We start from the raw sequence: 13,936 nt of genomic DNA on the forward strand, positions 1-13,936 counted from the left end.
CCTCCACCAGGTCATCAGGGAAGCTTCAGAGGGAGGCTAGCAAGGAAAGGTGAGGGAGTGTTCCCATTATGAAGACTGGAGATCCTTCCTGGGTATCAGAGTTACTTCAAAAGTTAACCTAATATCAGGCGGGGCATGGTGGCTCATGCCTGTAATCCCAGCACTTTGGGAGGCCGAGGTGGGTGGATCATTTGAGGTCACGAGTTTGAGATCAGCCTGGCCAACATGAAGAAATCCCATCTCTATTAAAAATACAAAAAAATTAGCCAGGTGTGGTGGTGCATGCCTGTAATCACAGCTACTCGGGAGGCTGAGGCAGGAGAATCCTTCAAACCCTGGAGATGGAGGTTGCACTGAGGTGAGATCATACCACTGTACTCCAGCCTGGACGACAGAGTGAGACTCGGCACAAAAAGAAAAAAAAAAAAAAAAAGAGTTAACCTAATATCAGTTCTGTTTATTTCTCCTCCATTCATTTGTCCACTAAACTAAAATTTACAGTGTCTACTATGTGCCAGATCCTCATCTTCTAGACAGTAGGAACACAGCAGAGAATAAAACAGGAAATTAATACCCCATGCTTACATTATAGGAGGGCAGATAAGACAATAAACAGGCAAGTGAAATATATAGTCTGCCTTAAGATTATAAAGGCTATGGAGAAAAATGAAACAGGTAATAAGGACGAAAAAGGTTGAGGGTGGAGGGCCGGGGAGAGGAAAGTGTTGCATTTTTACCTAGATGCCGAGGGAAAACCTCACTGATAAGCTGATATTTGAACAAGGACCTGAAGGAGATGAGAAAGAGCTTTTCTGACGGGAGCACAGCAATTGCAACGGCCCTGAGGTGGGAGCGTGTGTGACATATTTAATAGCAAAGAGGACAGTGGGCAAAGAGGAAAGTGCGAGCTAAGAGGCTAGAGGAATAAAGGAGGTCCAGGTGGCACAGGACGTTGTCAGGCCTCTACTTTTCACTGTGATGCCACTGTGAGATGGGCAGCATTGCAGGTTCCAGGTCAAATGGACACAGCCATTCTTTCAATGGAGAACTTCCAGGAAGCTTTTGTTTGATGATGCTGCAGAGGGTGGGGAGAAGGAGGGGAGGAATGTGATGAAAAACACATAAAGAAAGGGAGAGCCTTCCAGAAAACCACCAGTTATTTCTTCTTCACCTGGCTGCCCTTTTCTATCTATGCCCTCCTATCAGGACTCACGTCAGCTGAATAACTGTATGTGTATGTCATGGAATCCTGAGGGCCGGCAGTAATGGTGATGGGGTTTTTTATTTATTGACCCAGAAAGAGGCAAATTTATTTTTAAGCAAAAAATAAATTTACATAACCCTGTGATTGGTATGAGGCTATTCAAATAAAAACACATATACACAATACATCTATGAAAATATACACACAGAAAAAAGTCAAGAAAATAGCAAACCCAAACCATTGACAGCAGCTCTTTTTTATTTTATTTATTTATTTATATATTTTTAGTTTAAAATCATTATTATTTTTTTGAGACAGCGTCTCACTCTGCTGCCCAGGCTGTAATGCAGTGGTGTGATCCTAGCTCATTGCAGCCTTGAACTCCTGTGCTCAGGCAATCCTCTTGTCTCAGCCTCTTAAGTAGTTGGACTACAGGTACACACCACCACACTAGGCTGTTTTAAAAATTATTTTTGTAGTGGTCTTGCCATGTTGCCCAGGCTGGTCTTGAACTCCTGACTTCAAATAATCCTCCTGCCTCAGCCTCCCAAAGCACTGGGATTACAGGCATGAGCCACTGTACCTGGCCGTGGTTATTTTTTTAATTTTAATTTTAATTTTATTTTTGATTGACACATAAAAATTGTATATATTTATGGCATACAATGTGATGTTTTGATACATATGTACATTGTGTAATGATCAAATCAGGGTAATTAGCATATCTATCATCTTAAACATTTACTATTTCTTTGTGGTGAGACATTCAAAATCCTCTCTACTAGTTATTTGAAATATACAATACACTATTGTTAGCTATGGCCACTCTGTTGTGCATTACAGCCCCAGTACTTATTCCTCCTATGTAACTATAATACTGTTGACCAACCTCTTCCCATCTCCCTTATCCATTCCCCTCTCCAGGCTCTGGTAGCCACTATTCTACCCCCAACTTCTATGAGATCAGCTTTTGAAGATTCCACTTTCAAGTGAGATCATGCCATATTTGTTTTCCTGTACCTGGCTTATTTCACTTGACATAATGTCCTCCAGGTTCATCCATGTTGTTGCAAATGGCTCAATAGTATTTCATTATGTATATACGCCATATTTTCATTTTTTTTTTTTTTTGAAATGGAGTCTCTGTCTTTCGCCCAGGCCAGAGTGCAATGGCACGATCTCAGCTCACTGCAACCTTCGCCCCCCAGGTTCAAGCGATTCTCCTGCCTCAGCCTCCTGAGTAGCTGGGACTACAGATGCGTGTCACCATACCCAGCTAATTTTTGTATTTTTAGTAGAGATGGGGTTTCACCATGTTAGCTAGTCTGGTCTTGAACTCCTGACCTCAGGTAATCCACCCGCCTCAGCTTCCTAAAATGCTGAGATTACAGGTGTGAGCCACTGTGCCTGGTCTATTTTATCTGTTAATCAGTTGATGGACACAGATTGATACCATATCTTGGCTATTATGAATAATGCCATTAATAGCAGTTTTGCTAGGAATATGAGGTCAACTTGTAGATTAGAATTTTTTTTTCTTTATAGCACACCCCACATCCCATTGATCTGCTAGGGTCTTTAATCTGTCCTTAAACATTTTAAAATGTAATACATTTTAACATATGTTTTTCGATTGTATGAAATTTCTGTTTTCTGGCTAAGCATTATCATTTTCTTAATCCTTTTTTTCCTTGCACTTACTGCTAAGATAATGGCTAACAATTTAATTTTTGGAGACGGCTCTTCTCCCAATAAAGCAAAAGATTTTGTTGTTGTTGTTTGTGGGTTTTTAAACATTGCTTTACTAGTGCTCCAGTAGAGAAATAACCCGGCTAATACGCTGATGCTCAGTGGTCAGCTAGGCTCACTCACTAGCCAGCTACTTAGTTCTCTGCCTTCCTCACATTTGTGATGAGCAAAATGATCAACGTCTTTAGTATCATGGACAAGGTGGTCCCTCACCAGGCTCCTTGTGGATCGAGTGGGAAGAACTGTGGATGTTAAACTTGTACACATTGTACAGAATGTAGGTTAAGTATACGTCATGGAACTGGGATATATTGTAAGTTAATTCTTCTCTTAGATAGATAATCTTTGGAATAAAATGTGTTTGTCTACTTACCCCTTAGGACTTGATTACCAATCTTGCCCTACATCAGAAGACTGTGAAAATAATCCTGTGGATTCCTTTTGGAAAAGGGCATCCATCCAGGTAATCCTGGGATGATATCTGAGTGGTTGAGCATGTGTGGGACCCATAGAGATGGAACACAGTCATTCAGAGTCTGGACCCCAGGTCATCACTCAACTTCTCTGAGCCTCACTTTCCACTTTTACCACATCATGATTCATGCTCTTTGCTATATAAAATTGTGAGAATTTAAGGAAATAAAATACTTAATGCAGTGCCTGGCACAAAGAAAACATTCTGTAAATGTTGGCTATACATGAGGGTTTTAATTAGTCATTATGATTTCCATTATGTCATGGTTATCATTAGTATTTCAAATCAATGATTTTGATTGCTACGTAAAATGGGGCAACTCCTGCTTTATGGAAGACCCTAGGACACTGGAGATCAATTTGTGGGGATCAGAAATGTCCACAAGACTAATATTAATGGGAGAGGAACTGATAGGAGATGGAGGATAAGCTGGAGACACAGAAATGGTCCCCTGAAGGTAGGTCTGTTTCCCAGAGAATGATGTCACCAGAGTTGAGGACAGCTATCAGTAGCTATAACATGCCAGTGACTACAGCTTGCACTCTCTGCCATGAGAATTAGAATAGAGATTACAAATAAAGAGGGTTAAGTTCTTAGTTCAGTGCCTGGCAAAAAGCTGTTGACTATTAAACATTAGCTAGGTTGACCAGGTGGACGTCAGGGCACTTCCACCCACCACCGCCAACCCCCTTTCAGGACTATCCATGTCTTTTTTGGTCCCATCTTCTACCCTAGATCCTGAGGTGTCCACTAGGTAGATTGTTAGTTAGTCAAGGTGAGAAGGACCTTGGCCAAATCTTCCATGGTGGCTGCAGTTTGGAGCTAAGCAGGGAGTCCCTCCCAGATAAAACATATTCTGTTTATTACTGTGCTCTGCTGCCCACCCCAAGAGAGCACCATTTGCTCCCACTATCTGTAGGTTTCATCTTGAGCACAGACTCCAGTCAGTTGGCAGTGGCTGCCAGAGCCCCTCATTGAGAACTGGGAGGCTACAGAGATGTCATCATCTGAAAGTGGGATCAAACAGTAACTTAGGGGAGATGTCAACATTACACGTAAAGGAACCATATATTTTACCCAGTGGATCTGCCAGACTTCCAAGTGTGTGCTGCAAACCACCACCTTATACTTCCTCCAATTCTATAATGGAAATCTAATACTAGTGCCCACAATTTTTGAGAACTTGGCATTTGCTGTGTAGTCGAAGCATGAGGAGAGGTAGTGTGGTATAGTGATGAGAAGCGGATTTGAACCTTAGCAGATAAGTATTCAATAAATGTTAGCAGTCATTATTTTAAATATTTTCATCTCTTTTTTTTTTTGAGACAGAGTCGCACTCTGTCGATCTCTGCTCACCGCAACCTCCGGCTCCCAGGTTCAAGTGATTCTCCTGCCTCAGCCTCCCAAGTAGCTGGGACTACAGATGTGTGCCACCATGCCCAGCTAATGTTTGTATTTTTAGTAGAGACGGGGTTTCACCATATTGGCCAGGATGGTCACGAACTCCTGACCTTGTGATCCACCCACCTCAGCCTCCCAAAGTGCTAGGATTACAGGCATGAGCCACTGTGCCTGGCCAAATAGTTTCATCTTTATGACAATTCTATGAGGCAGAGACTTTTAACACCCTTATTTTACAGATAATAAAGTAAGGTACAGAGAGGTCAAGAAGCTTTACTAGGGTTATGGAACTGACAAGTAGGGGAGCTAGGATTTGAAACCAGGAAGGCTGGCTCGAGATGAGACTTTCAAGCACAACGTTATACAGCCTCATTGCATCGGCATACTTTTTATTTTTATTTTTATCTTTTTTTTTGAGACGGAGTCTGTCTCTGTCACCCAGGCTGGAGTGCAGTGGTACATTCTCAGCTCACTGCAACCCCTGCCTCCTAGGTTCAAGCGATTCTCACACCTCAGCCTCCCAAGTAGCTGGGACTACAGGTGGGTGTCACCACGCCCAGCTAATTTTTGCATTTTTAGTTGAGACGGGTTTTTGCCATGTTAGCCAGGCTGGTCTCAAACTCCTGACCTCAGGTGATCTGCCCACCTCAGTCTCCCAAATGGTTGAGATTACAGGTGTGAGCCACCGCGCCTGGCTCTGCACACATTTTTTTTTTTAATATTTTTTTCTTTTTGTCAGTGTAATAGCTGCTCATAATAGTGAATGACACATATAGAAAATATAAATTAATCACCTACATTCCTACCACCTAAAGGCAACCCGTTTAGCATAGTGGTGATCAGGTATTGGCATTTAAGAATTTAACTATGACTGTTAGCACTATTTGGAAGCAATCTGAGACATGGATGACATGGAGTATATTGTTTGGTATTGAGTATCACTTTGCTAGGGAGTGAACCCAGCCACCTATACGTCAGTGCCACATATTTCACCTCTGCACCTCCTTCATTCTAGTATAAATATTTTATGAGGGAAATTACATGCTCCAGTAGTATTTTGAAGTGGAGATTTTGGAATTTCTGTGGACCTGTCTCTCATTTGGGAATGCCTATGTATTTTTAACACAGTAGAGCTCATGCTCCTCCAACGACTGTTGCATTTTGCTTTGAAAGTAAGTACTTCCTATGCTATTGCAAATACTTTGTATACAGACTTTTACTAATGGCTGGTTAAGATTTCAGACACTTAAGTATCATAGTTTACTTACCATTCCCTTGTTGTTGAGTATTTTGTATTAGTTACAATATTTCAGTATTATGAGGAATTGCTGCACTATACATCTTTATGCACAATGCTCCTGGTAGTCCTTAGTGCTGTTTGCCAAATATTTCTGGCTTGTCTTCTGAGCCCACGGTTTGCACTCTCTGCCTCATGAAATTGTTTACATGTGACTTACACTGGCCAATCAGTTGCGAGCGGGAGTGTGACTTTTGGGTGGAAGCCTTTAAGAAGTGGTCCACTATTTGTCACTGTCTCCTCCCTTTCCTGGCAATCAGAGATTTTGCAGATGTGCCCCAGAATGAGGACACTTGGAACAAAACCCCAGTGGGCCTGTGATAAACATGTAGTGTGAGCATGATATAAATCATTGTTGTTTAAAGCCACTGCAGTTTCCAGGTTCTTTGCTAAGGGAGCATAACCTAGTTTATTCCAGCTGATAAGATACTGTGTATTTTCTATTATCTTCTTAGGGTAGATTCCCAGACATGGATTACTGAGTCTATGAGTTTTTTGACATTTCAAGGCAATTTGCTTTCCAAAATAAACCAGTTTGCATTTCTACTAAGCCATATGAAATGCCACATTTATCATATCCTTGCCATTATTTAGAACTGACAATTTGTAAAAAATGCACATTTCATAGCAGAAAAATGTCACGTCTTTATTTGCTAAAAATACTTGGTTCTTCTCGTAGTATTCCAAGGATAGTTCTGGGGTGATCCACATCATGCTGAATGGTTCAGAGCCAACAGGAGCCTATCCCATCAAAGGGTAAGAACACCAGCACATTCAAACACAAGAGAGAATGCCAAAATATTTATTTAATTGTTTTAAATAGAGGCTAAAGAAAATTATCCTAGTCCCCATCTCATGCTTGCTTCTGTAAATTCAGGTAAAGCAAAACAGATGAACGACCTGGTGATCAGAGCCATGTCTATAGAGTTAAACCATTAACAGCTGATGAATACAGGAATAAAAAGTAACCTAAAAATAAAAGCTAAAGAAGAAAAACTTCTAAAAGCTCGTTATTTTTTTTTAAGAAAGGTAATGTGTAAATTAACAACTGAAATGGGAAAGATATCATATTGCTTTAGGGCTTTAAGAAATGTTTCTCAGTTTTTTTGCAGATTATGAAATTCCAAACCTCCAGAAGGAAAAAATTACACGAATCGAGATCTGGGTTATGCATGAAATTGGGGGACCCAATGTGTAAGTTATGGTGATATTGATGATGATAATTATGCAAGTTTGTTTTTCTTGTATATGATATGATCAAGTTCGTTTAACATTTTCAGCTCTTCAACTGGGTCTTGAAAAACTGGTTAAGAAAGCTTTTATGATCCACATTTTCTGGGAAACCACATGAGTTTACATGTAAATGCAAACTTAAACTCATTCTTCTCAGCAGTAAAGAGCACTGCTGGCACAAACTCAAGATAAAAAAGTTAAAGTGATTTGGTTTAAAGACAAGCCAACGAGGCCACAGCCTAAATAAAGCTGGACAGCCATGATGGAGCTTCAGAAGCAAGCTGAGGCCTTGTCTTTCAGAACAGTCCCTCCGTGCTACATGGAGGAAGGTATTACTAACCCCAAGGAGTGCAGGTCCCATTGAAAGTGTTTAGGAGAACTTCAGTGAATTCCCTGTGTCCGTGTCGGCCCCCAGGACCTTCTAAGACTCACCATATAAAGGGTTATTTTTCCCATCTCTTAGGCAATAGATTGTGATAAATTTGCAAACTACTTAATTACGTAAGTTATACCAAGATCTGCATTCCCCTTCTCAGAAGACAAATTATACTTATTTTTGCATGCATGAAAAACATGTATCGTTGGTCTTATTTTTGTGAGAAGTTGCTCTCTCTAGAAGTTATACTTGCTTGTTGTTTTAATGTATCTATTTTGTTGTGCATCTATTTCATGTATCTATCTTGGAGTGCAGTGGCGAGATGTCAGCTCACTGCAACCTCCACCTCCCGAGTTCAAGTGATTCTCTTGACTCAACCTCCCGAGTAGCTGGGATTACAGGTGTCCGTTACCACACCCAGCTGATTTTTTCTATTTTTAGTAGAGACAAGGTTTCACCATGTTGGCCAGGCTGGTCTTGAATTCCTGACCTCAGGCGATCCACCTGAGGCTTCAGCCTCCCAAAGTGCTAGGATTACAGGCATGAGCCACCATGCCCGGCCTTTATAGTTATTTTAACAACACATTCACTTATCTCTGTGTCCAGGTGTCCTGCAGCCTAGATGTCGTTGCTTACTAAAAAGAAATTCTAAGTAGTGAGCCTGGCCCCAAGTAAGGCATTTTCCCAGGTATTGGCAAAGTTCTAAAAAATGATGTTATTCAACACTGTGCTTTCTTCATTCCTATAATGCCTGGAATTCCACTTCTGTAAAAATTTCCAGTTGCTCATTTCCTCCCTGTACACTCCCCCTCTGTTAATTTTATGGTGGTGAGGCTGTTTAACATCCCATTTCATGTAAACTCAGGGTCCTGCCTGTAATATACCGTGCCTAATAACCACAGCTGGTAGTGTTGTGTATTTACCTCTGTTTGCGTTTGTAAATTCTCCCTGCTTAATTGTGACCATTAGTGAAAGCGGGCAAGAATCACTGTTGTACGAGTGTGAGAAATTGCCACTCTCATACTTTATTAGGGTGTAATTTGGCCGTTCATATAAAAGCCTTAAAATGGATTCAGATCTTTGATGCCAGAAAACCTACTTTCAGGAATTTATGCCAAGGTAACAAATAATTAATAATGTGTATGAAAATGAAGTTCCAATCAGTGACTAACTGGGCTGGTGGCATGGGAGGTAAGAATTTACCAAGACAGTTGTAGGTGAAGAAAGACAGATTTATTAGAGAAAGCATGAAAATATGTTGCAAGGGTGCAACTGGCAGGTCAGGAAGAGACAAGCTGACTGCAGGGAGATGAAGGCTTACTGGGGATTTTACAGAATGGTGCTTGTGCTGTGTGCTGAAGAGCACTTGCGCAGTTCTGATAATGCCAAGGATACAGTGAGCTAACTTGCCTTTTTCTATCAGCTGAGCGTCTGGTGATAGGTAGGCATGGGAAGGTTGTGAGTTGTTTGTGCAGGAAGCCTATGTGTCCTGGACCATGAAGAAGGTAGACTTATAGCTTATCTGCTTTGTCTTTTTGCTTTCCCCTGCTCCTGCCAGCCTGACTCCTTTTTCCTAGTTAGGACTCCACAGCAACAAAGTTTGTTGTAGTGTAAATGGTGCTGAAATAAAAGAATCAACCTAGGTCTTCAACAAGAGAGGATGGGTTCCACGAGTTATGGTCTGTTTATGTAAGGGAGGCCATGCTGGAGCTAAAAATAATGGCAGAGAAGTGTGTGTGTGTGTGTGTGTGTGTATACACACACACACACACACACACAGACAGGAGCTAAAGCAGACTACAAAACACATTGGATAGCAGAGACCGTTTGCTGTGTTTTTAAAATCTTGCAGAAATAAATATATTTTAAATATATTTAAATAATATATATTTATTTAAAGAAATAAATATATTTTAAAAGACTAGACCTATATATACCAAAATGTTAACAGAGCTATCTCTAGGGGTGTAAGATTTAGGGTAATTTTTTAAAATTTTTGTTTATTTGCATTTTCTAATATTTTAAAATTTGTATGTTTTGGTGGTTACTTAAAACTTCAAATGAATATACTGTAGTGTAGGGTGAACAAATTGGCAGGTAGCATTGTGTCGAGCCCCTGGAGCACATTGCAGATATGTGTCACTGTCTGGGGACAGACTGCACAGGTGGCTGACACCACGCACATGCACTGGCCCTGGCTCTCCCAGTGCTCCTGGCTGCCCAGCTTCAGGCCCGGTGCTGGGGTCCTCAGAGCATCGTCTCCTAGGTCCTGCAGGTTTACCGGAAGCAGCCCTTTTTAAACCAGAGACATTCCAGTTTTCCTTCTGAGAGTAGAATATCCAGGAGCACATGGTCAAAAGAAATTATGTTTAACCCAGAAACAACCTCCTCTTCCTCCTCTTATTTGCTTACTTTTTAAGTATATATTTTTATGTTTTAGGGAATCCTGCGGGGAAGGCAGCATGAAAGTCCTGGAAAAGAGGCTGAAGGACATGGGGTTCCAGTACAGCTGTATTAATGATTACCGGTAGGTGGCCTATTCATCAATGTGCACTTGTAGAGGTGGTGTGTGATTTTGGAGGAGGTGGGCTGCCGAAAGGGTATTGATGGCTCTCAGCTCTGAAGGCCATGGTGTCTTCTGGGTGGCTTCTCGGTGTGGAGGCAAGGAGCACTTTCTGGCCTGAGTTTGGCCAGGGCCCCACCCACTGCTGTCCAGAGTCCATCTTCACGGCACTGGACGTTTAAAGAACACACAGAGCGGCACTTTCTCATTTGCTCCTGCTCAGTTCTCTCCTCACTGTGCTTACTGTGCAGTGAGACACTGGATTACAGGGACTGAGGTTCCTATGTCTTTGGATCTCTGTGGGATCCCTGTGCATGACAGGTGCTAAGGTGGGAGCTTGTTTGAGATATTTACAGACACATCTTGACCACAGACTGATAGGAAAATAATAATAACTACCACTTGGTGAGCCCCTATGGGCCAGACACTTTATATACTTATAATCAGATATCATTTGTGGGCCTTCTTGCTTGGAAATTTAAAAAAAAAACTTGGCTCAAGGCCTGAGGTAGTTGCAAGCCATCTCTGGACTCAAATCCCTGCCTCTGGCTCTCTCTGCCTCAGCCTCTAAGACTGTGGACCTGCTGATTCTGCAAGGGGCTGGAATCCAACACTGCAAAAACTGAGTGGCTTTCTTGAACATTTCTGAGTGTTGCAGGGTGGAAATGATGTCAGTGGTCTTCTCTTGTTGCCCAGCACCCTTGATTATCCTGCTTCTCTGCCACTCTCTGCCTTCCCCACAGCCCCATGGGCTGGATCATTCTCCCAGCTGAGCAAAGCACCCTAAACGTGTGAACCACTCCCTCCCACTCCATGCCTCCTCAAGACAAGGAGCCCCTCAAGGCTGTTCTGTTATCTGTACCTTTTACTCATATATTATTGCCAATGCTCTCAAAAGTTAGATGTTGTTTATCACCCTCTCTTAAAAACAAAACAAGGCAAATGTCCTTTTCTGGAAATATAATCTATGTACAGAAAAATATACAAAACATGAGTACACAGGTGGATGAAGTTACCTCCATTTAGCGCATACCTGCAACCAGCTCTCAGACCAATAAACAGAACATACTCAGCATCCCCAGGGGCTCCTGTTGGCCTCTTTTGGTCACCATCCCCATAGTAACCACTCTCTAGATTTGTATTGCCATTTATTAGTTTTATCTGTCTTTAAGCTTTAAACTCAGTGACAGAGCTGAGTTCTGAACCCAGCTTTGCATGGCCTTAACGCACGCTCTTTCCCTCCTGCTACCAAGCTCTTCCTTCCTTAATCGAAGCTCCAGTAGTACATTTTAAAAAATATTCAATTCTTGGCCAAGTGTGGTGGCTCACACCTGTAATCCCAGCACTTTGGAAGGCTGGGGCGGGCGGATAACAAGGTCAGGAGTTCGAGACCAGCCTGGCCAACATGGTGAAACCCCGTCTCTACTAAAAATACAAAAATTAGCCATGCGTGGTGGCTGGTGCCTGTAATCCCAGCTACTCGGGAGGCTGAGGCAGGAGAATCACTTGAACTCAGGAGGTGGAGGTTGCAGTGAGACAGGGTGACAAGAGCCTGGGTGACAAGAGCAAGACTCTGTCTCAAAAAAAAAAAAAAATCAGTTCTTAATCCAAAACAGCTCAATAGCCAAGTGCAGTGGCATGCACCTGTAGTTCCAGCTATTTGGGAGGCTAAGGTGGGAGGATTGCTTAAGCCCAGGAGTTCAAGGGAACAGGAGCTATGATGGTGCCACTGCACTCTAGCCTGGGTGACAGAGCAGGACCTGGTCTCAAAATAAAACAAAGCAAACCCCTCGCCATCGCCCCCCTCAAAAACAAACAAACAAACAACAACAACAAAAAAGCTCAATGATGGAGAAAATTGTAGCTAAAATTTTTGCATTCACAACCAGTTTGCTTTGTTTTTATGTCATTGGGCTGAGTTGTAATAGCCGGGCCAGAGTTTAAGTCTCCTTCCCCCTCACAGCTGCCATGGGTCTGGGCTTATGTGCTTCCTCTCCATTGTGTCCCTACCTCAGTCAGCCTCAGGGCTCTTCTCTTCCAAGCCTGACTCAGTAAAGAAACGAGGAGGCTCTCATTTCTTTACTGCCCATAGGCTGTTTCTGTGTTAGTGTCAGGAGCAGAGAGGATAGAATGAAAGGTATAAATGGGAAAGTGACGAGGGTTAACATAACAAATCCAACTCCAACCAAGATGTGAGAAAATCCTGCCCCTCACAATTCAGGTGGCATTGCCTTCTGCCCCACATCAGTAGAAAGTTCTCCCTGAGGCGCTTGCCCATTTTAGAGGGGGCTTATCTTTTCATAGCCTCCCTTACCTCCTCGTTGGTTTCTGCCAGCACTGTGTTGAGTCAGACTCAGTGAAAACTCCATGCCTGTTTTTGGGCATAAACAATGACAGATAACTACTTTTATTAAAAATATGTGCATCACATATACACCATGGAATACTATGCAGCCATAAAAAGGATGAGTTCATGTCCTTTGTAGGGACATGGATGAAGCTAGACACAATCATTCTGAGCAAACTATCCCAAGGACAGAAAACCAAACACCACATGTTCTCACTCACAGGTGGGAACTGAACAATGAGAACCCTTGGACACAGGGTGGGGAACATCACACACCGGGGCCTGTCATGGGGTAGGGGGAGAGGGGGAGGGATAGCATTAGGAGACATACCTAATGTAAATGACGAGTTGACGGGTGCGGCACACCAACATGGCATGTGTATACATATGTAACAAACCTGCACGTTGTGCACATGTACCCTAGAACTTAAAGTATAATAATAAAAAAAAATAAAAATATGTGCATGAAGTAGACATTACTGAAAGGTAGCTGAGTCAAGGACAGAAGACATGGCATGCCATAGAGAGAACAATATCACATTCCTGTTCTTCCATAGTCCCCTGCAGTGATCCTGCCACAGAGATCCTGTCTAGGCTTGCCTCCTGCCTAACTCCCCATGTGCCACCAAGACCTGGCTCCTGTCTTCATTGCTGCTTCCCTTCTCCACTCCTGGCGCCTTGGAACTTCACATCTTCTCGCTCTATTGTGCACAGCAAGTTAGCTTTCCTCTCTGATGCCTGAGCACTGGCCATCACCCATGTGGTTCAAGTCCGACCTTCTGCCCAAAGTACTTATCAGGTCGTACATGTATGTGCATACAGAAATGGTTAGAAGCTGGGGCCCTGGAGTCAGCCTGCATAGTTCAAGTTCAGCCCTTCAACTTGCTACTGTGAGAACCTGGGCGGGTTACTGTGGTCAGCTTTCTCAGTTGTAAATTGGAGAAGATAAAACATCTATTCCATTTGGTTATGAGGATTAAATGACATGATCCTTACAAAAGATATAATCAAATGTCTTGGTACATAGTAAGCGCTTGATAAATGCTGGCTAATATTTTTATTTGTTTTATTTTTTCTAGACACAGGGCCTCACTCTCTTATCCAGGCTGGAGTGCAGTGGTGCGATCATAGCTCACTGCAGCCTTGAACACCTGGGCCTCCTGCCTCAGCCTCCTGGGTAGCTGAGACTATAGGCATGAGCCTCTGCACCCAGATAATTTTTAGATTTTTTTTTTTTTGTAGAGCCAGGGTCTCACTATGTTGCCCAGGCTGGTCTCAAACTCCTGGTCTC

At 42.5% G+C, this 13,936-nt stretch overlaps 1 protein-coding gene across 1 annotated transcript in view; it reads left to right on the forward strand.

The window, feature by feature from the left end:
• BST1 (bone marrow stromal cell antigen 1) overlaps positions 1-13,936 on the forward strand; it is a 29,785-nt gene that overhangs the window by 5,674 nt on the left and 10,175 nt on the right. The window contains exons 4-7 of the mRNA XM_054486116.2: positions 3,334-3,416; positions 6,806-6,882; positions 7,228-7,320; positions 10,176-10,262. Coding sequence (XP_054342091.1) covers positions 3,334-3,416; positions 6,806-6,882; positions 7,228-7,320; positions 10,176-10,262 — 340 coding nt within the window. The remainder of the gene's footprint in view (positions 1-3,333; positions 3,417-6,805; positions 6,883-7,227; positions 7,321-10,175; positions 10,263-13,936) is intronic.

Source organism: Pongo pygmaeus, chromosome 3 (assembly GCF_028885625.2).
Source record: "Pongo pygmaeus isolate AG05252 chromosome 3, NHGRI_mPonPyg2-v2.0_pri, whole genome shotgun sequence".
NCBI lineage: Eukaryota > Metazoa > Chordata > Mammalia > Primates > Hominidae > Pongo > Pongo pygmaeus.